Source organism: Maniola hyperantus, chromosome Z (genome assembly GCF_902806685.2).
Source record: "Maniola hyperantus chromosome Z, iAphHyp1.2, whole genome shotgun sequence".
NCBI lineage: Eukaryota > Metazoa > Arthropoda > Insecta > Lepidoptera > Nymphalidae > Maniola > Maniola hyperantus.
In genome coordinates this window covers 6,984,624-7,009,406 of record NC_048564.1, presented here as the reverse complement: position 1 = coordinate 7,009,406, position 24,783 = coordinate 6,984,624, and the positions used below count along the sequence as shown (strand labels likewise).

Here is a 24,783-nt window from a genome sequence, read left to right as displayed (position 1 = left end):
TCATTGTTTTCAGTATTTGTTGTTTAAACACAGTCTACACTGTACATTATATACCGAACTCAGGGGTCACGGTAGTGCCCCCTCCTAGACGAGCCAAACTAAAGGACGGGGTCTCATATTCCTAAGTACTTTATTCTTTGAGAAAGACCCATTCACAAAAATGGTCTAAGACTGACAACTTTGATGGCCCCTCATTTCTTTATTATTCTATAATATAATAGTATTTTTCTTAATAAGTTCTAGACAATAATACCCCACATGCTAGGGTAAGAATTTTTTTTTCGGGCTCCTTTTTCACATATGGGAGCCCCTGGTTAAATAATAATAAATAATTTAATTGAATTTCTAGATTTTTCTTAAATTTTAATAGTAGTTTAATATAGTTTGGTTTGGGGGCAATATTCTACATAGAATACCAAATTTTCAGATTTGAAACTCATTTCATTTAGGAGCTAGAGACCCTAAGACACACAGACAGCAGAGTGACTATAACAGGGCTCCGGTTTTACCCTTTGGGTACGGAACCCTAAAAATGGAGCCAGAAGAGTACAATAACACGTGATAATTGTGACCTCGTGACACGGAGTCAATTCGATTTAGCCCTACTTCCGTGTCAAATTATAATTATTACAGAGGAATGTATGACTTTTACAAAACATTATATTTTTTGCTTAGCTGTCGTATTTTTGTGTAAAAAGTGGCTAATCCTAAAATTTAGTTATTGAGTTACCACTAAGAAGCGTAGGATTTTTTTTGTTTTGCTTTGTTTTTGGCAAAAAGATGGCAGACATATTCTTACCCGAGTTTGAGAGGGTTGTGAGTTTAGCAGTTTATGTATGTTTAAATATTTGGCGGTTTACATTTTTGGCTGTTTTGTGGGCTTATCAGTTATACTTACCTATTTCAGAATGTACCTAGTTATATGAGTTTACGTTTGAAGGTTCAAAGGGATTCAAAGAATTTACTTAACAGTAACTCCAGATTTATGGAGTGATCATTCTTTATCATGGCCAATATTTTATCGATCCCAAAACCTTAGAGCTTTTAGTATTCTTTTAGTATTCGTAAGACTGCATTTATTAAGTTAACCGCAACAAATGTTCGTTATCACAAAGTAATAGCAGATTGTCATGACAGTTAATTTATACTCCAAACGATGAGCTTACAGACATTGCCCAAAACTGCTCAGCGAGCACAATCAACATTATGGGAACATTCATTAATAGGTGACCGCTGACAAACGGTGCCTTTCCCCCCACTGCCCTCTCTTTACCCCATCATCCCTGCAAAGCTCGGACACCCTACCCCCTCACGCTGCCGCCCATCTCCCCATTCGGCCAGGTGTAAAACTGCCCGGTCACGGAAAACAGACATGCAATGCGGCTAATATGTTTTTATTATTAAAGCTATACGTATTGCATCCCTCGCGGCGCAAGGGGATGATCTATGAATATTCATGCGGTGATTTGTTTATGGCACTAAATGTTTCCAATGGTATTACTTAGCGCAATGTATTTTTATGGCTTAAGCTAAGTTAAGTATCCACTAGCTATAAAACATGCACAGGTCTACTTTGGCAAGTCACTTGCAATATACTCATCAGTTGATGAGTATATCGTAGCAAGTCAATTTCTGAAAGACTCTCATTTATACAGTGAAAGTAACTTGCCAAAGCTGACTTTTGCAAGAAATTATAGAAGTTATGTAAAATTTATTTGAAAAAAAATCTTTCTGTTTCGGAGTTTCTGAGTCAACTGTCATGTCAAAAGTACGGTTCACCTTTAAAATAAGATTAAAATCGTACTATTGACATGAAATTTGATAAAGTTAAAATGGCGCGTGAGGTGTTAGTTTTTACGCGTTATGTTTGTCAAGTTTAAGTAGGTAATGACCGCCAGAGTCTTAAGCAATTATCATGACTACGAAACGTACGTTATGCTTAATCTGACAAGTACTGGATCTGTTTTTTGGGATTTTTACATTTCTTATAGTTACCTACCTATTCTGACATAGTGCACGTACCCACTTATTGCACAGTTATAACATTGTCGGTGAGTCAGGTGTTTTCTTAAAGAAATCGTCTTTGTAATATGTTGAAAGCTGATGAGTAATCGGCGTGCGAGTTATGTCTGGTTTAGTACCGAGTTATCTTTATGCTTCTATCGGCAAAGTCCCGCTTCCTCCTTTATTACAGGATCTGATCATGGATATGATAAGCGCGCGAGTGCTATGCCTTTCTATTATAATTCCATTCGTTTCTTTATTAATATATCTATATTCATATTTAAATAACTAGCCCTGCAAGCGTTGCAATGCATCTCGAGCGCCTACATTCGACACATTGAATTTGAGACTGAATTTCTGACATATTTGTCAGAAACCTCAAAAAAAAAACACCTGTAGGTACAAAGTTTCATCGCAATCAGACTAATCGATCGAATTATTGAATGAATCGAATAGTACAGGAACGCATAGGGACAAACAAAGATATTCCTATATCATCACCTCAATCTATCGTCAGCCTAGTGTTGAGAATAGGTTGCCTGTCAGAATGAGAAGGCTTTAGGCCATACTCCACCACAGAGGCCAAGGCAGATTGGCAGACTTCACACAGCTTTGAGTCTTGATAAGCACTCCACTAAGAGATGTGGAGAACTCTCAGGCATGCAGGTTTTCTTCACCGCAAAAGCAGCTTATAGTTAATTGCTTTTAGCGCACAATTTGCGCACAAGTTAGAGATGCATGCCCGAGGTCGAACTCCAGGCTCTCAAATAGAATGCGGACAGCCGAAGACTTAACAACTAAGCTATCACCGCAACCTATGATGTAAAAGTAATAGTTGGGCTGCCAAGTTAATAGGTACCTATATATTATATATTAATTGTTCCATTCCTTAATTCCATTTTTGTTGATGAGGTAGGGTATATGATTATATTTAACCTACCTTTTTAACATCATCATCAACAAAAACGCACACCGACTTTGTGCCTTAAGTTTTAACATTGTAGAAAAGATTGTATTAACCGGACGAGATCAACATTTACAAAAGATGTGTGGAAATTGAGTGAAATATGTGAAAGTCCACTTAAACCTTATCAACAAGTCAGATTGTGCTGTTGCACTACAGAAGTAGGTATCGTCTTGTTGTATCGAGGGCTTTGAAATACATAAAGACTTTTGATGACCTACCTGGTGCAGTGGAGAGTGCTGTAGTCTTATAAGTGAAGGATCAATTTGGTAATTAAGAATTGCTAATTAACCTGATCAGGCAAAGTCGTGTCGCCTCACGATTTAGTAGTTGCATCCAGTAATGATGCTGCATAAAAAAAATCTGCTACAAATGCTCCTACTAGGTAGCTTAGTCCCATCTTAGACTACATCATCACTCTCCAGGTAAGATCACGGCCAATATAACTTTATTGAAAAGATAATAATAATGCTAAAAAGTATTTCCCAGCAATTGGCAAAGCTAAATATACAACTGAAATGATGACCAATTTATACGGCAAAATCAAAGGGCAACAGTTGTATTTGTTTTTTTAGATACACAGCTGGTTGGTAATGATAAACTTGAGTTTTTGGCCTCTAAATTTTAAGTAAGTAACCAAGAAACATAAAGGACTTAACGAAACATGTGTGACCCATATTAATTCAAAGGTCAAACACATGAAATGACACATGTCAAATGAGTACAGCACATGATAACAGGTGCTCCGCGCTACTATAGATGATTTAGCGATAAAGTTCATAAAATAGATGTAAAGGTTTCTAGCATGTGGAATGGATTATGTCGTAATTGGTGGCGTGCTTTGTGCCGGTCTAACTGACGCGTTGGGAGCGCTCACTTTGAACATTCCATGAACTGTGACACGACAGATGGTGTTGCGTTAGCATGCTTTTCCTGTTCTCAAACCTCGTCCTAAATGTACCTGTCTGTACCTCTGTCTCATTTTGCATTTCATACAACCGTCCTTCTGGATCCCTTTTGATTTAGGAGGTAGGTAATTCTATCAGCATGATGATGCTTGTAGTTCCGTGATACCAGTAAAATAATTTTTGACCTCTTGAAAAAAAATATTGTAATCTTCAGTTACGATAATAAGTCCTAACTAATGTAACTCGATCATGCTATCTTCGTCAGTAGGTGCTTAGTGATGAAGATTGATTCATCGAAATAATACGATAGAATGACAGATAGAGTGGAGGAAAAATCGAAAAAGAAAAACTGGAGGAGGAGGAAAACTGTTTTATTGACCATTCTCTATTTCTTATGAGATCAATAGTTATTCAACCACCAGGAACTTTTCATAAAATACTGTTCCAGTTGAATAAAACAAACTATACCTACAGTCAAGTTTTTTAGTAGTTTCCTCGCCACCCCACTGTCGTTTACCAAAAATTATGGGAAAAGCAAACACTACTCAAATTACATAGCCTCCTTTATTTAGCGGTGCCGTGGGACTTAATGTAGAAATTATTTTATTAGTTTGACATGTTTGCATTCCGCTTCATTAAACTCTATTTTTCTTTCCTTTTAATCTTTCATCCTATTGTTACAAGCATGTTGCGGTAAACTATCGATCTAAAACATTATTCATTTATGTATATCTGGGAAGATTTATTCCGAGAAATATGTATCGTTCTTGGAAATGAACTGGATTTGCATCGCATAATATGACAGAACCATGCGGACATGTTGAAAAGTTTTGAAAACTGATTACTGACCAGAGTGATGCCTATTCATATTTACGTTCTTAATCAAGAAAATTATACTATTACTATATAGTTTATACTTTTTTTAATGAAAATTTAATTTGTTTTCAATTCAATTGAAACAACTTTACAACAACTAAAATTACAGAGAGTAAGAATACAGGATACACTATGAAAAACAAAGGGCGAACTTATCGAAAATATTATTTTAAAAATAATAATTATTATGAAATATTATTATTATTATCTAATTACTATACAAATCTGCCCACGTGAAATGGTGGGCAACCGGATCAGCCTGGCTGCCCAGCGCAGAAATGCAGCCAATATTCTTGGCACCATTCTACTTGGGCATGATTTGTATAGTAATTAAATAAGGCTAGTTTTAAGTTTTATTGCAATATTTTCATTAAAAACTATGCCATAAACTGGTAATGGTCTGTTGGTTAAGACATCAGTCTTCTATTCGGGAGGTGGGGGTGTCGACCTCTAACGTTTCAGAGTTATGTGCAATTTAGGTAATTAAATATCACTTGCTTTAATGGTGAAGAAAAACATCGTGAGAGAATCTGCATGCCTGAGAGTTCTTCGTAATGTTCCAGGGCCAGCGTGGCACACTATGGCCTAACCTTTCTCATTGTGAGAGGAGACCCGTCCTCAGCAATTGGCCGGTGATGGGATGATCATGATGATGATGGCATGCCAGAAAAATATTACATATTTAATACAAATAAAGTTTATTCACCATTGTAAAGTTTAGCTTATTTATGTGTGCTGTGGTCGAAGCCCCACTACCGCTCTGGTGGGCGGCGTTTCATATCGATCCCCGCCCGCCCTGCCGCCCTGCCTTTGCCGCCGCGGTTCGCACTGTATGCTTTTTGACTGTAAAATTTCATTGGTAATTACAATAGTTTAGGACTAAAGTTACCATCGATTGTTTATAGTAATTACTTAATCGAAATGCATTGTATAATATGTTTATTGTGAAATAATTTTATGTATATAAATTTTGTAGAATTTATACCATATTTACATAAGTTATATGGTCTGTACAAAATGACTCCTCACGCGCCATATTAACTCTATGGATCAACTGACACGTCATAAGTACGGTTCACCTTTAAAATAAGGAGTAAACTCGTACTTTTGACTTGAAATTTGATACTTTGATAAAATTTTACGCGTATAATTATGTTCATTTTTATTTTATACAATACAAGCGGATATGTCACCGTTTGGAGAATTCATAGCTAGTAGTTTTAACTTATGATCTTACTTTAATGATTGAAGTTTAATCGAAATTCCATGGAGACGTACGAAGTGAAGTGCCGCCTCGTTTCTAATTTGAACCGCTATAATATAGAACGCCCTCCTATACATCAGCTGACCACTTCACTTTTAAGATGAGTAGATAGATACCTTCAAGTCAAGAGTGAATATAGACATCTTCTAGGCAAGCGCGCTTTGAGACTGACTTATTTAGGAAAAAAATATTAGTAAAAATACAAAATGTCTATATCTGATTCATACTTATCTATAGGTATATAATACTGATAGATACCTACATACCAACGTTTAAAATAGGGAATTATGCGAATACCTCCCTCGGCGTACGAGTGACGAGCAATAAATATAGAGAAATTGAACTCTGCGTCACTGTATTAGGGTTTATTTATTTACAAATCTTGATAATGTCGGTGATGTATGCTGAAGAATGAGTTAGCGTGGGTGTCCAGTTGAATTATGGAAATAGAGCGTCGGCACGAGCCAGCGCTGTTCAAACAATGCCATAACGTAACGGGATGCATGGCTTTAATTCCTTGCGAGAATGTGTGATCTCCAAGATCGAGTCAATAAGTATTCTGAAGTTGACTGATGCCTCTTTTTATACATTTCACTTTTTTGGGGTGTTTTTAGAGTTCCGTAACTTAAAAAGAAAAAAGCACCCTTACGTATAGGATCACTTTGTTGTCCATCTGTCGTGTCTGTCAATAAAACCTATAGGGTACTTTCCGTTTAACTAGACTCATAAAATTTTGGCCAGTAGGTAGGTCTTATAGCACAAGTAAAAGAAAATGCGAAAACTGTGAATTTGTGGTTACATCACACAAGTAATTAAAATGTGTTCGCGAAATTCTTAATTACTTAATTATTCTATATCAATTTACTAAATTACTTATAGATGACAAAATCCGTAATTAACTGGCAGTTAATAAAAGTGTTAGGTATACCTTGTACGATAGTACGGAACCCTTCATGTGTGAGTCCGACTCGCACTTGACAGGTTTTTTTTTTCTACATGGACACGTCCCCATCGAAATATTATTTACTTGCTGATGCCCACGTGGATTTATATTAATTATTTACGTATATCTTTACAGCCTAGTTAATAGTATAATATAAGTTCAACAAGTACAGAACAGAGCCCTATTAGGTGTATCATAAGGAGCCAGTGATATAAATGCCAAGAGCACGCATTTCTAAAAGCAAGAGAAAATTGTTTTCATATATAGCGGCGCGTCACGCAAACTGCCGTGATTGGTGCGCCAACGGAGAAATGGCGGCGGAAACTTGCAAAGCTTTTTGTTCGCGATAAACGTTTTATGGACAATTCCCTCTTTTTGTGCTGGATAATTGAAATTCAGAACCGTCTAGGTCCCTAAGCTAACGTGGCTAACACATTTATATCTGTTCATTGGTAGTGACTAAGGCTGAGATCTATAAAGCCTAGTTTGGTTTTGTATGGTATGGTATGAGTCTAACTTGCTTATTTTGGCTTAAAATTTACCTCACTAACTTTATCTACATTTTATAAATAAATAGGTAGCAAGAGTTAATTTCTCTATAGTTACCAAATGTAAAATTGAAAAGATTTAATTTTTTCTGTAATTCATTGAGAAGGTTACACACACAGGTATCACTCAAAAATACAGAAATTTTTAGAATTCTGAAATCCGGTGTGGGTCCTCAGTTTTTCTAAACGGTCGAATTTTTTCTTACTTTTCTGAGGTAAGGTTGAATATTGCACTTGAAAGTTGTGTCATCTCATACTTAGTGTAATGAAATTTTTCACAATTATGATTTTTTGTACAACCTAGTTCGTACCTACAATTACATACATCCTTACTAACCTAATAAATATTTTGCGCCCCAACGGGGTTCAAATATTACATCATACATGACAAATGACTATAATGCAAAAATGGTAATGCCAAGTGTGAACTAGAAATAAAACAATTACTGAAATTGACATTGATATACATGGCAATGCTAGCTGACTTTTGCAAGTTTTAATTACCTTATAAATAATTAGAATGCAATCAATAAATGATTATGAATACATTTCCTTTATGTTCCGTTCTTACATTAAAGATGTTCCGAGTATGATAAAATTGCATTATTTATATACCTACAACGTATTGATAGTAATAAATAATACATAGGTACTGTATAATCTTATCGTTGCTATTGGACGGATGCAGAGAGGCGTCAGAAGCATCGCGTCGCATTGATATGTTGTTTATAAACATTTAAAATGTATTGGCCATTGACATTATCATCCAAATAACCAATCGTATATAGCTTCAATCAGTAGATAAGCATCTGAATCTTGGAAAAAATACCCATTTTTCTCTACTACTTAGATAAAGATCTTTACGAAATGATGAGACTGGCTATTAGGATATTGTAGATCTGAAAACTATTAGAGAATAGTTTCAGATCTACAATATACATAGTATTATTAAAATAATTAGTGCTTAATTATTTATTCATTAACTGAAGGGTTTTTATCGTTATTCGTTATCAGATTACAATGCAAATTTTCCGTGTCAGATTACCAGTTAATCGTCAGGCCCTATCAATAGTGGCTATATTATACAGTGTCAGTACCTATTTTTATTACACAAAAATGTCTATATAGTCTATAACCCAGTCAATTTAGCTCAAAAAATAGCTCAATAAATTCGCGTAGAGCTGAAAATTTGTATGATTGTTTGGAACACCATCTTAAATAAAATGTAAAAGTCCAGCAGTGGATGTCTATTGGTTGACGATGATGACGACGAGACTTACTTACCAAAGAGTTGCGATATAATATATTATTATATACTAAATGAAGCACCCAATTATGATCAACAGTTAAATTTGTTAATCAATTATCTGGTACAGATTCAGTTGTGCATAAATTAATTCACTGTGAAGTTGGTAGAATAGGTACTTATCAGCCTGACATACTTTATCTTTTCAATGTAGATTTAAATTGCCTACAAAAGTAAATGAAGCTAATGCAATTAACTCATTTATTCATTTTATACCAATGTTGAGCGTCGACTGTTCCGATGATTTGTTCCAACTGTATAAATTCATAATGAATGATTAACTGGAAATTTATTGTAATTTTTAATGTTGGCATTATGTATAAAGTTTTTGGTAGATATTTGTATTTGTACCTGTGGTACACGACAGGTCCAGATCGCAATCAGGGTGGGGACGCCCCGCACACCCGCACAGTCCCCGCGCTAACCCGGCGCGGAACACTGGTGTTGCATAATTTAAAAGCAAATTATTGATATTGTTTTCACCGGTTTGAATTTTGAGAAAAACATTAGAGCATCTAAAAAGCTCACATAAATAAGACATAGAGTGAAAGCTCTGTTTTACAATCGAACTGACTTATTAGGTCTTACAAAATAATTCATGCATATTTCGAGGCAGTATTTGTTGTTAAAAATAATACACATTTAAATTATACATACTAGCTTATGCTTATTGTTAATTATATAATAGCTATCTGCATGCCAAATTTTAGCCCGATCCGTCCAGTAGTTTGAGCTGTGCGTTGATAGATCAGTCAGTCAGTCAGTCAGCTTTACCATTTATATATTTAGATTATGAATAAATATGATAAACAAATCAATTGACGTTGTATAAAGCTGGCGCTACAAACGCCCTGGGCGATCTGTAACACATCTAATCTGTGGCGCAATTGCCTAAGCTCGTCTAGCCGTGGTGGAGGAGACTCTGGCGCAATCGTTTCGATCCGCAAAGGTCAAAGAAGGAATTCGCGCGGTCCGGCACGCTTGCGACACTGCGAAGGAGGTTCCGCCGCGCAAAGGGTTACCGATCTCAGCCTCAGCTGCACCGGAGCAGGTTGATCTTGATATTTGCCCAATAATCGTTTCAAATTTAACGCCATTTTACGATGCTTACGAGTACTTAGCTTGTTTAAGGCGAGTGCCCATTATTCAATGTGCCTATAAGTTTAAGCAATAGATAGGTTTTTGAGTTTTAACTAAGAAGAACACCCCTATTATTTGAACTGCACCTAATTATCAAACTGGTATTTCAATTCGATATTTCTTTATTTTTAATTTTTTTATTAGGTATACTGCTGCTTACTTTTGGGGTAAATCTCGCAGTATCAAAAAGGCAAGTGAAAATGTTATTTGCTGTTATTGATAGATTGGGGAAAGTTGTTGTTATTTGTTGTGTGGCTTTTGGTTGTGCCAACTCAGCATAATTCACCAGGTTTAGGCAAATATCGCGTAGGTTGACAGGTAGGACAAACCAATAAACCAACAAACCAACAAACAAATACACTTTCGCATTTATAATAGGGGTAGTGATTCTGACCTCTAATTATTTATTTATTTATTTGTCGTGTCCCAAAAGCTGATCCACGCGACTGGTGAATATATTTAAATAAGCTGGTGCTTATTTCGCTCAACGGTTGAGTCTTGCCGTTCAGCGAGGTAATAGCGCCAGTGTTTTGGGCACAATGCCCATAAATTACCATTTGGACGGCATATATTTTTTGTAAATATAAAAATTTTAGTGATAAGTTTTTTCTGTATGTAGTTATATACTATATATAGTTTTATTTATTTATTTTAAAACAAACTTACATTTTAAATACTACATTACAAACTCCATTCCGATGCAACAAAAACCTGGTCGGGTGTATCCGTGCACCGGCATTCGTTGTAATCGCTCGAGATATTATAATATTCGCACAATATTCATTTCATCTAAGTAACCCTTAATAGTAGGTACCATTATTGTCTAAAAAAGTCTACCTAAATAACTGCCTAAAAATCCTAAATCTAATGTATTGCTGGTTGATGTACCTATTATTATATTTTTTACTTTTTTATATATCGTAATGTAGCGACACTTATTATTATTTTGCACATGTGGACCAGCTGGGGATCTCATATTTAGGCACATTTTTTGTAGTTCACAAGTGCGCTATTTTATGTCACATGTGCGCCTTCAGAGGTGCTTATGTATATTCCTTTGTTATTCGTTATGCAAAGATTGCACATTGCTGCATATATAAAATTTCGAAGTGATCTAATATTGGAAGATTGTAGTTTATAAAGTGAATGCGTAAAGCGCGTCACCTGCGCCGCCGTGAGCACGCTGAGCTCTCTATTGTATGCTAATGGCCGCTTTTGCCCGTGCTACGGAGGTATTGGAAACAGGAATACATTGTGCTATCTTTTCTATATTCTTTACAGTTTCGTGTACCTTAATGTAAATACTTAGCTTATAAGTGCTTATAGCAGGGTTTCTTAAACTTTTGGCAGCCACGGACCACTGTCAGAATTTTAAAATTTCATGGACTCCTGTCAAACCTGTTTCAGGAAAAAAACCGTGAATTTTAATCAGTTATTTTGGTAGTTTCCTCTATTTACCATAACAGACACATACAACGAAAAAAATCATAATCGATGTTACGCCGAGTTAGGTTAGTGAGAAGGATGCTGTTGTTTGGCCTCAATGAGCACGTCTAAGATCGATTCCGATTTTTTGTTTTCATAGAAACTAGCACCGAAAACCCTGCTTCAGAAAGATATGTGGTGGCAAATGGTATGAGAGCAGACATAGCCCGCTCTACAATAAGAGGGTCCACTTAACGAACACCAGAATTCAAAAAGACATTTTACTTGAAATTCAGCTTTCAACACTTCTTTAGATCTCGTGTCAATTAAATCGTCTTAAATAACATCTTCATCGCTGATATCATCTGCGCTGCACTGTTCCGAGAAGCGCCATGACGTGGTCGGTCAGTGCGGGCAAGGCAGTGCAGTTTACCACACAAGGGTTTACTGAACTGCTGCGGACCCCGAGTACACATGATACGGACCCCTAAGGGGTCCATGGACCACACTTTAAGAAACCCTGGCTTATAGGATCACTTCGTCATCCATCTGTCCTGTATTAATGCACTTTTACCCAGAAACAGGAAAGTTTTTAAGGGATCTTCTGATTCGAGTAAAACTAAAGGTTCTTTTGGTAAAATTGAAAGCTTAAAGCACGGTTAAACCCGGAAATTAATTCCGGTTGAATTTATTACGAGACAAATTTTTATTTTGAGTTAATTTTCTACGCGAGCACCTGCAAAATACTTTATTTTACTTTACTTCAATAATACCCGTCCTTTATTTCTTGCATAGACCTTTTACTATCATTTCTGGTGAATATTTTTAACTAGCTGATGCCCGCAACTTCGTTCGCGTAGATTTGGTTTTTAAAATCCCGGGGGAACTCTTTGCTTTTCCGGGATAAAAAGTAGCCTATGTCACTCTCCAGGTCTTAAACTATACCCATGCAAAAAATCACGTCGATCCGTTGCTCTGTTGCGACGTGATTGAAGGACAAACCAACAAACAAACGCAGAAGTAGATGCTTGATTTAATTACTTTTCGTGTAGAATAACAACAAAATATTAAATTTATTGGTAAGCTAACTGCTTACCAATAATTATTATAATCCCACCCGTTCTAGATCTCTACATTAGGTAGGAACGTCCATACTTCTAAATCTATGTTGTAACCAGCGAATGAATGCAACCTTTCGGTAGGAATAATACGTATTTAAGTGTTGAATGTACCTACTTATCTATACTATACCTACCTACTCGATTTTCAATATCTTCTATTAATAATTTAGTCTATGGTATGTACACAGGTATGGTTTAGTAGACCAATAGGTATATCTATCTATCGAATAGGTACACCAACCTACAGCTATCTGCGTACATAGTACTTGTAGTAAATACGTAACCTTAATATACAAGCATCACATACAGATTTTCAATCAGAACAATATCTTTGTTAACAATCTCTGTGTTGGGATCTGAATTAAAATCCGAAGTTGCACATTTATACAGCCTCTTTGGATCGGTCTTATACTGATCAAAGGTTTTGCATCATAAACTTGTAGAATTTCTTAGAATAAATCACAAGAACGTTAATATTTCAATTTTAATATGGGTTTTGTTGTTTTGGTGGCCAGATAGTTTTTGGAAATTCTTGTTGAATTATAAGAAAGCAAAAGCTTGTGTATTTTAAATAGGCTACGACGTAAGACACCAAAGCAGCTTCTGTCAGTAGTGATCTGCCGATACGTTGATCATGATGAATACTTAGTACCTACTAGGTTAAAAATAAGTACCTACTATTATACTCACGCTAAAAGTAATTAAATATAATTTGCTTTAACGGTAAAGGAAAACATCGTGAGGAAACCTGCATGCCTGAGAGTTCTCCATAATGTTCTCAAAGGTGTGTGAAGTGTACCAATCCGCACATGGCGAGCGTAGTAGACTATGGCCAAAACCCTTCTCACTCTGAGAGGAGACCCGTGCTCTGTAGTGAGCCGGCGATGGGTTGGTCATGAAGATGATGATACTAGCGCTTGATGAAAACAGATGTAGACAAGACTGCGTGGAGTCGGGGTGATCAGATTCCGCTTTGGGGCATATTCGACGCAGGTTAAATGCATTTTAATACTATAATGTTTACAATATAATACAAAATAACGAGTTCTTACTACTAATTTTTGCTGATCACATGTTATTTTCGCTGATCAGTCATTATTTTCATTAGCTACTTTATCATTTAATTACTGGCCAGTGGTTGTAACTCATTTTTTTCTGCTCGGTTTAATTATAATACCCAATTTCAAATAAGTAATCTTCAAAAACTAGATAGGTACTTAATATTATATTTAAGTCATTTTGTTATTTCCACAGACATCTGAGCTGGAGTCACTGCTGTGCAAGCAAGAGGGCGCCTCCCTCGCGCCCGCCCACATGGACCTTTTCGATGGCGGAACGACTTCGCGTGACGATGCCTTCCTCCGACCTGCCCTCTGGGAGGACATCGCCTCATCCATCAGGAACATCGATCCTGAGAACGCGAACATGCTTGCTCCTCTCGGGGCCACCCACGTTAAGTTGGAGGCTGAGGACGCGCTCCTCGAGGAATGCGCCACTCCTTTACTCAGCCCGTTGGAGATCAAGACGGAGAGGCTCTGCGCCCCGCCGACGTACGCGCATCCGCAACCACCGCAGCATCAGCAGCACCAACAGCCCGCGACGTCCTTCTCGAAATATCCTCCCTCGAGGCTCGTCTACATGTCTCCACTGACGCCGCCCGGATCCGATCAGGGTAGCCCAGGAAATTCAATGCAGGTAAACATAAAAGCCGATTAACATCGCCTTGCGACTACTAGCGATTATGCGTCAGATGGTACCATCCTTTGCTCGCGACTGTGCTTTTTATTTTGCGAATTAATCAAAAGCAAGTTTTAGCAATGTCACCACAGCTTGAGAGGGCGGGATTATGGTAAGTGAAATGTGCAATCAGTTAAGAGGGGTTTATTCGTAATGCGCCCCAGTCAAACGTAGATTCGCTCCCATTTGACTTTTAACCAATAAAACTTGGTGAAACGTAGATACGTTTTAGGAACTAATATTTGTGTCTGTGGTTTTCAAGATTTCTGTTAAAATATTTTGTTTTAAAGTCGTGTAACTCAAGGATTTAAATACAAATCTTTAAGCCTTACATGGGTTTAAAACTATAGGTAGACCAGAATCTCATGAAAAATACGGAAATGAAAATCCAAAGCTAGCAACACTGTACTCTGTGAATATCCTATGTATATAGTAGGTACTATGTGATGAATATTGTTATTCAGTGTCAATGTTTTAAATACATAAATTTCATGATTATGCCGAAATATTGCCTATGCCTATTTGCCATGAGATTCTGGTCTTACTATTATATAAACATTTTAAGGGAAATCTGGCAAGCCACAGACACTGATATTAGTTTCAAAAATGTGTCCAATTTTTTTTATTAAAATTACCTTAGTTGATTACTATATAAATGAGAATGAAACTACGTTTGTATGGGGCGAGTCACGGGGAGTCCTCTGTTAAGACTTACTTATTTAAAACAACTCTTACTATTCAAAAATAACTATATGGTTTTATTATTGATCAGAAGATAATTACGCAATGCAAAAAAACCCCATTCCCAGACCCAGAGTATAATTTTGTTGGTAAAATGCTGGCAAAATTACTAATTATCATACAAGGAAGAATGTACTGATGATTGCAGGGTGGCCCGCGTCGAACGCCGCCGCCCCCCTACCACGCACCACCGCTACTTCGTGCGCCACATATACCACCGCATCCTGTGTCTCAAAGTCACCATCACCCACAGGTAATGTTTTAATTCTTCACTTCAACTTTTTGTGTATATGATGTTTTTTGTCACATATTGCGTCTTTATTCGTTTAATATTATGAAAAACATAATTTTCTTTGGATGGAGATAGGTATTTTTAGCGTTTCTGCGTCTTAGGTCGTTACTACAATACTTTTGTTTTCTTATTTATAACCTGTTAATACGGGCACATCTTATTTTAGTTCTGTATTGATTTTGTAAGAAAATCATTGTATCGCAAATCAGGGCAAAAAAACTATTATAGAGCCTGCAAAATATTATGAATTGCAGAGTTTTAGTTATCCGGGATTTTCTATTTAATTGTCCCTAATTGAGGAAGAACTTAAAAAAAAGCTTTACAGAGAAATTTACGCATTTGAAATCGTAACAAACAAATAGTCAACGATGAGTTAAATAAATGAATTTTGTAAACAGGCAATGTCGCAGCCGTTGCATATGGCTCCGCAACCTATCCCAGTGCAACATCCTCATGTGCCACAGCCTCACTCGCGCCTCGCGCCTCCTCCCATCAAGTACAACCGCCGGAACAACCCAGAGCTCGAGAAGAGAAGAGTTCACCACTGTGACTTCATAGGTGATTGTCCTTTCTTATAATTGGCAAATCCTTCCGCCGTACCTGCATGCTACTGTTCCTCACTCGAGCCTTGCATACATAGTACGGGAAATGGAGAGTGCATCGTTTTATAGGTGACTATTAGTTAGATCTCGTACTCTATCCCTCTACATTCTTCACATGCATCCAGCAGACAACGTTCCTGGCTTAAGAAGTGATACATCGTGGTGATTTTATGGGTGACTATCAGTATTCTAATAGAAACACAAACGCAACCAGATCCCTGTTACTTGATCATATCACTCAACACGAGAAAGAGAGAGGACATCAGGTCGATTTCATAGGTGAATATTATATGTATAATTCTGTACCGTGTTCGCACGCGCCTGCTCTCCTATTCGCGCCTTCCGCAAACCATTCCCAGCCTGTGAAGTGAAGAGTGCATCATTGCGAATTGATAGGTGACTATTGTTTATGTGCTAGCAGAAACCTGCGCTACACCCGTCCGCGCCAGCGCCTCATTCGCGCCTCGCACCTCCGCCTTCCAAGCGGAACAATCCCCCGTGCAAAACAATCCCGGACTAGAGAAGAGGAGAGTGCACCATTGCGAATTTATAGGTAACCCACTTATTAGGTAAAAATAAACATAATTATATCCCACCCAGTTCTACCTACCCATAAATGCATGTGAATCTGATACCTACGACGCGATTAGAAACTTGATTAAAAAATAACCCGTAACACCAAACATAATTAAGAATATATGAATATAGTTACCAACCACAATGGTATAAGATTTTTATTAAGTCCTTAGGTACGCAAAAATGTAAAAATGATATAATTGAATATTTCAGGGTGCACCAAAGTTTACACGAAAAGCTCGCATCTGAAGGCTCACCAACGAATACATACAGGTAACGTGCAATTTTATTATCTTATTTATTTAAGCATAATGCACTGCGAAAATTAGTAAGTCCTGCACTGGCGAAGGATTTAAACTTTTTAAACCTACTTAATCTAAGATTCCAATATTTGTGCGTTTGTAGAAGCGAATGTGTAATGGGTCGAAACAATTATAATTTGCATGTTTCAATAGCCTTCTTTGTTCTCAGGAGAGAAACCTTACACTTGCCAGTGGCCGGAGTGCGAGTGGAGATTCGCGCGGTCCGACGAACTAACCCGGCACTACCGCAAGCACACTGGAGCTAAACCCTTCAAATGTGCGGTTTGCGAGCGATCTTTCGCGCGTTCCGACCACCTCGCGTTGCACATGAAGCGGCACTTGCCCAAAACGGCCAAATGACACGCAAGGAGAGGCGGGGACCAACCTTCCACGCCTCAACCTACTCAAGTGGGTATCGGTCTTAGGCACCTAACCTAATGTGCTGGTATCATCAGTTTCTTTATCTTTAACATTAATACAGAGTGTAACCAGAACGCTGGCAAAAACAAAAACAGGTGATAATACTGATGATTACTGACATGATACCACAAAAAAAGTCAAAAAAATAATATAATTTTGTAAAAGTTTGCGTTATATTGCAAATAAAATGTCTGACTGACGCTAAAGGTCAACGAACGTTGCGTAAGTAGACCACTCGGAGTCAATGCCGCGTCGTAGCCGGGGCATTGACCCGAGTCTTGCACTCTATACATACGCGAGACATTGTACCCAAGATGCTGGCAGCATTGCCCCTTTGGATGCCCAAACTAATTCTTTGACCAAGGTAGCTGCCAGCTCTTGGGTCCCCGGTTGACTCCATAATAGTTTACTTATTAGTTTTTATTTTTGTTATATGATTAACCCATCGCCGGCTCACTACAGAGCACGGTTCTCTTCTCAGAGCGAACAGGGTTTTGGCCATAGTCTACCACGCTGGCCATGTACAGATTGGCATACTTTACTACCTGGACTTCAGAACCTGCATGCCTAAGTCCTCTATTTCCTTTGACATACAGATGAATTTATAAATATGAGTTTAAGTTTTTATCAATAAACTTGGCTCCACTCTACTCTGTATGCGTCGCCATACGCCCCACCTACTGTAGTAGGTATCGTACTTTATGTAGATATCTACATTTTTGAGTGAAAATGCAGTCTGCACTATATTATGACAATTCCTTTTCAGGAGGAAAGCAGCGAAGGCCTCTTTCTAGAGTGCGATCTAGAAACTAGCCTGATGGACACATTCTACAGTGTACTGTGACTTCGCAGACATGGATGGAGACAGGAAAACAACAGTATGTGCATACAAAGCGAAACTGCAAGAAACCAACTCATTTATCTCAATCGTCTCTAATTGTTTAGGAAAAATAAACTTTACATGACTACTTAACATGTTATTACATGCATTTGTGACATTAGTAGTCGATAAAATGTACGGATTTGTGGACAAACGCGAATCACAATAGTTAACGATATTGTACATTTATTATAAAATGTTTTAAAAAGCACAACAGGTACAATCTTTACCAAGGAATCGCTTTACATAATTATTAGCACAGAGTCATCTATTGATCAACCCAAAATAGTTTATGGATAAGTATTTTATAAATATTTATGTACATTAAAAATGACAATTATCTCTAGTGGGACGCTGTGTTTTGTGACGCCTTGTTATCAATATTTATTAATATTTTATACTACAATATATAAAGTAACTGTACTATAGCTATAGTTACACTGTAGCAAAGATATAATAAAAAATAAATGCTACAGTACGCGGCCGAAAGTAATGTACATCGACCTTTAAAAGGAGATAGCAGATTTGTAGAGCACTGTCTCGGTCATTGAGACCGACAAAACGTCATATGGGTATGAGTGACAGAGACGACGCTCTCCAAAGCCGAAATGTCATTCTAAAGGCCGATGTACATTACTTTCGGCCGTGTACTGTACCTTACTTATCTATTTTCGATTGGCGCTCTACCTTTTCTGCGTCTGGCAACAAATAGGTTTTTTTTCGATAAAATAATATTTCCTTTTTTTTAATGACAAAAATAATTGATATTTAATATAAATGAATGACTCATTAAATAGAACTGACTACATTTTGCATAATTACTATAGTATTTGTGTTTTTTCTTTATAACAGCTTAAGTATACGTATATCAATACTCACTGCGTATTGAAATTTGCTCACTGGAGTCACAAACACGTCTCGTTGTAAAAGCTCTAAGTATTCTTTAGATATGATTAATTTATTGTAAGTTTAATTAAATTAAGAAGACAAGAAATATCCAAGATATTATAGATATTTTTATGTTAATAACTTTAATTATTGATAGGATTAGATAGAAATTAGTTTTAAATGTACGGAAGCGTTTTCGGATCACACGACCTGGGATATAAGTCTTCAAAAGTTAAATGGTTTTTCAAGCGAAGTTCCATAGCATCATGGCAGAATTTATAAATATAACAGCATATGATTTTTATATATTATCTACTTGATCTATTATATACCTACTTATCTCTCCTAATAATGAACATTGAAATAAATACACAGGGTAGCACGATAGTAATAATTAGCAGTATTGTTTAACCAGTCTTTTTTAACTATATAGACCAAAGTTCAGTGATGAAAATTATACAATATGAATATTTCTCACTTTTTTTATTCAGATACAAGTTAGCTTTTGACTGCAATCTCACCTGGTGGTAAGTGATGATGTAGTCTAAGATGGAAGCGGGCTATTTATTGAGTAACCTTGGTCGTTTTATTCGGATTCGCAGCTATACACTTTCTAGTCTTGATTTATAACGGTTTATGTTGTTATTAAGCATATTCACACTATCACTTGTATAATATATTATTAAACTCAACCGATTTCACACAATAAAATAAATACAGCACAACCTGATTTTTTTGTCGAATATTATTACCTATAGGTATATGGTAAATACGCTTAGGTACCTCCCTAATTCGTACGCACATCTTAATTTAACTTTAATATGCGAAAGTCTTAAGATTAGCATAGTTACATAAATATACATAATAATATTAATTATTATAAAACGCTTTATCTATTTCGAGGAGCGAATATTGTCATCACAGCTAGCCTTATTGTCTCCGTCCAATATATCAAATATTATATGTACATTCATCAAAATATCATTAGAGTGCCTATATATATTTAAAGGAATATATTCATATCAAATCATAATTGTATAAATATCTATCTATATATAATAATAAGATTTGCCATCATCTATAGTCACTAATTTTGTGCTAATGTAAGTTGTATTTTAAATATGAAAATAATAAGCTACGCCTAGACCGGGTTAACAAAAGCATACCTACTCGTACCTTAGCTTGCAGGTAATTATAATGAAAATGTGACGTTACGTAAATAAAATTAGGTTCCTACCAAACAAATAGGCAGATCGAGTAATATACAGGCTGTAACCAGAACGCTGGCAAAAACTTGGCGTTATTTTTATACTGCCTGAATCCAATACCAATAACCATTTGTCTCATTTTTGTAGTTTTAGTGATTTAGTTTTTCTAACCCCGCAATGTAGGTATTGCGTGCAAAACTCGGGTCAATGCCCCGCCTACGATGTGGCATTGACACCGAATGGCCTTCGTTGACCTCTAGCGTCAGTCAAATGTTTTATTTGCAATATATCGTGAACTTTTACAAAATATTGATTTTTAAGATTTTTTCGAGTTTTTTATCAGTAATCTTCAGTAGTATCACCTGTCTACGTTTTTGCTAGCGTTCTAGTTACACCCTGTATATAGTAGAGAAATAGAAGCCTTCGTTCCATTAATTAAATTAGTATCCGAATATGTACTTATTATAATTTTACCCTGCGAAGGATTTCCTAATTTACTTTAGCATGTCTTGTGTTAATATTACCTATAGGTACCTATTTTAACTCAGTTCTAAAGGTAAATTTTTTGTCCAAAATTTTTATTCGTGGTCAAAGTTTAACTATAACGTAATTTTAACAACCTTAATAATGTTAGATATTATATGCAACTGGGCTTTTGTTGGCTCTCATTAGCCCGGTCTACACTACATGATATACCTACGTGAAATTAAAATTATTCTCTTAATAAAATATGTAAAACTAGCTGATGCCCGTGGGTTCGATTTAGGTTTTTAAAATTCCTGTGGGAACTCTTAAATTTTTCGGGATAAAAAGTAGCCTATGTCCTTCCCCCAGTTGCTAGCTACCTCTGTACCAAATTTCGTCAAAATCGGTTGAACGTTTGAGCCGTGTAAAGCTAGCAGACAGACCGACAGACAGACACACTTTCGCATTTATAATATTAGTATGGATTAAAATCTACCGTTTTAGTTCTTATTAAGTATATCCTGTCGATTTACGATTTATAAATATTCAATGGCCTCTTAATAGTTCGATTAACAAGTTTTTATTTTCATTTTATGCTATATAACTGCTATTTTTATTTTAAAGTTTCATTGGGAAAAAAAACTATTTTGACTGTAGCAGTAGACTGTAGTATGCTTTCTAGCATAACTATAATCTAAGGATTTTATACTATTTGACTTGACTGAAACGAATTTGGAATATAAAAAGATTCATTATATATTTCCAGATCATGTAACGTAATATATACCTAAAAAAAAATATGTCGTTTGACATGATTTTTTTATATACATTGCATAAAAGACATATGTACACATTCTATAGATATTACATAAAAATAGATACTCCCGCCACATACATACTGTTTAGACAAAGACATTTTATAGACATTTCATAAAAATAGATACTCCCACCTATACTCACGTGGTTATTTGACGTAGGTAAGTCGGTCTAGTTTCGAACCTATCTGGGGTCCTTTTTCATAGGAACTCAGCTCGCAATGTATCGTAAAAAAACCAAGGCGCGTTGCGAGTAACAAATCGATTGACACCTAATTTTCATTTTATTCATACTTCTTCATTCATAATAATCAACTCGGTAGTAGGTGCTACGGTGGAATATATATAAATACAAACATACATAGATACATATACATACATATTACATACATAATAATCTATAGACTGTTAAAATCATAGCCTTTTGTCTCTGCCGTAGTTTTCAGAACAAAATATCGACACTGCACAAGATAATATTATACTTATATCAAAATAAAATACACACAAAATACTTTTTTCATGTGGACGGCTCATTATTGGTTCTATAGCAATTTATTTACATTGCTATTTAACATGTGGGTATCCACAGTAGTACAAAATAAAAATACTACCACGTTTTTCATAATTTATAATATGGCCTTCAGAAGTCAGAACACATCTTGAAAAAATCTTCGCCAGTTTAGTCTTGCCACTTTTTCTTTGCATTTAGTAGGTAGGTATGTTGTAAATTCCTAAACTTTATAAATAACCAATATTATCACCTTGTTATAAATTTTATTTTAAGTTCTATGATCGACGTGAATAATAATGCCATAAAGAATATTTTAAATAGTTATGCAAGTCTTTTGTTTCAATTATATAATTTTTTAATAAAACCAGATATGTATTACAATATGACAATGTCTGAAAATATGTTATATTTTTAGAAGAATGTCAATTTTATCATATAAAATATCGAAGAGTCGAGTTAGTAACAGTAATAGTAAAATAAAACAAAAGCCATTTGAGTTTAGATGCCCATATTTTTATATTCAGAATTTGCTAGCAATACGACTGTAGTTTCAACTGTTTTTATCTCATAAGTATAGATTTCAAGATTGGGAGGCTCAAAATATATCTATAACTAGATGATGGCCGTGACTTTGTCCGCATGGAGTTTGGGTTATTTTTAAATCCCGTGGGAACTCTTTGCTTTTTCGGGATAAAAAGTTGCTTATGTCAATTTCTGGGATGCAAGCTACGTCTTTACAAAATTTCATACAAATCGGTTAAAGGGATAGGTCTTTAAGAATCCCGTGGGAAGTCTTTAACTTTCCGGGATAAAAAGTAGCATATGCCCTTCCCCGGGATGTAAGCTAACTCTGCACCAAATTTCATCAAAATCGGTTAAACTGTTAGGTATTGAAAGCCAGCAGACAGACAGACATACTTTCGCATTTATAATATTAGTAAAGATGTTTTTATATGAATTCTACTATATAATGTGGTCTATGCCCGCATCCCTACCCTTGTAGGGTCATAAATTGGCAAATTCAAATTCAAAATACTTATGTAGGTTTTCGAAAGCCTACCATAACTAGCTTATAGATATATTATTATACCTACCTACCATACCCAGTACAGAGATTGCAAAATAAGCAATCCAATCTGAAGGTGCAACATGGCGGTTTGCGTAATGCGCAAGTCATAGGCTGAGATCTGTTTTGAACATCTCATAGCACAGTCATACTACAGCTCATATGCCTCGTGTTCAGATTTAAGGTACTACTTGTTTTGTGCGCTCTACCTTCAATTTAAAATTAACCAAAAATATATCTTCAGATTATTATAAATATTAAATACGACTATTTAGGAGTATAATACCTACCTGACACATTACTTAAATTATTATTTCCACGATTTAGTATACCTAGATCACATTACACAATTTCAGAGTACATAGAAAATAAGGACGTTTTAAATATTAGGAAATATTGACGAGCTTTTTATCAGAAGTACTTAATATAAATTATTATTTTTCTGTTTACTATCAATTATTTTTATGTTTAATTATATTAGGTAAATATATTCGAGGAAATACTCCTCTTACATAATCAAGCTCATTTCACACTACGGGATATAATATATATTGTATACCGTAGTGTGAAATGAGTTTAAGACTCTTTACGAACTTTCATTGTCTTAAAATGAAACATGTCCTGCCTGTAATCAAAGTAAAAATACCATTAAAATCAATTAGATTAAGTATAAATATTACCTACCTACGCGATATTTGTTTTTGAAGTTTGCCATAAATGTCTGGAGATGCCATACTTTAGGATCATATTATTTAGTTTAATATGAATGGAAAAATTTATTAGTGTTAAGCTTATCTATATTATTTTCTGAATGAAAAAGATTCGTACCTCACTTTTTTTCCGTGCCTACTTATTTATTTAATTATTTCAATTTGCCTTCAAACTATGAATGTTAGTTTTAAAATGGTTTTAAATCTATTATCACGTTAATTTTAATTAGAAATATTTAGTTGTATGTTGACTAAGTCACGTATCACGATATAATTTATTACCAATGACATGTTTTTGATTTCTTTACATTATGTACTTATGTGAATATAAGAATATAAAATACTATTTTTTTGTATAGAAGCGTGTATAAAGAATTATGTATTTGGATGAAATAAGTATCTACACATTTACCTAAAGGTGTGTTATAGTACCATAAGAGTTGCCAGATGTGTGATTTACTAACTTTTTATGTTATAATAAAGTACCTACACAAGAAAAATCATTTTATTTACAAAACACCTTAGATCCTCCTACTTATTTATTGTCATGACAAGCAGATTGTCATTAACTTACGTATAATAATGTCTATAAAAATAAATGATACTTACCTACTTATTATATGAATGACAAGATGATGCCTGCGACTTCGTTCAAGTAAGTTTCGGTTTTACAAAAAGTAGCCTTCCCCAGGATGTATAAACTATCTGTGTACCCGTCAAAATCAGTTAAACGGATGGGCCGTGAAGAAAGACACCGAGACACACTTTCACATTTATAATTCGACTGGAAACTATGAATTTTCATATTTTTTTTATCTGAATCGGCTGAGGACTCATAATATAAAATTATGTTCTTAATTCTAACAGTAGCATAATATTATTTTACTTATTTACTTCAAATTTCGTCAAAGCTTAATATTAAAGGTCTATGATGAACAGACCATTATTTATTTTTTACGGCGCGACAGCAAGTACAGGGTTAAGTTTTTCACGCCTATCTGGGTACCTATCAAGCAAGCTAGGTTTTGTTTCTATAAACTCTAAATGATGGTCGTAAAATACAAAATGGCG

General features: G+C 35.6%; 1 protein-coding gene across 3 annotated transcripts in view; it reads left to right on the top strand.

Moving 5' to 3' along the window:
- Positions 1–18,577, top strand: part of LOC117995812 (dendritic arbor reduction protein 1-like) — a 78,542-nt gene extending 59,965 nt beyond the window's left edge. Inside the window, exons 3-9 of one of the 3 annotated variants that reach the window (XM_069508741.1) lie at positions 13,754–14,194; positions 15,126–15,230; positions 15,668–15,827; positions 16,293–16,424; positions 16,661–16,720; positions 16,919–17,157; positions 17,936–18,577. In XM_069508741.1, coding sequence (XP_069364842.1) covers positions 13,754–14,194; positions 15,126–15,230; positions 15,668–15,827; positions 16,293–16,424; positions 16,661–16,720; positions 16,919–17,109 — 1,089 coding nt within the window. In that variant the 3' untranslated portion in view covers positions 17,110–17,157; positions 17,936–18,577. Of the gene's footprint in view, positions 1–13,753; positions 14,195–15,125; positions 15,231–15,667; positions 15,828–16,289; positions 16,425–16,660; positions 16,721–16,918; positions 17,158–17,935 lie in introns of all 3 variants that reach the window. The other 2 variants (XM_069508740.1, XM_034983832.2) reach the window with 2 other exon arrangements.
- The last annotated feature ends 6,206 nt before the right edge of the window (positions 18,578–24,783 follow it).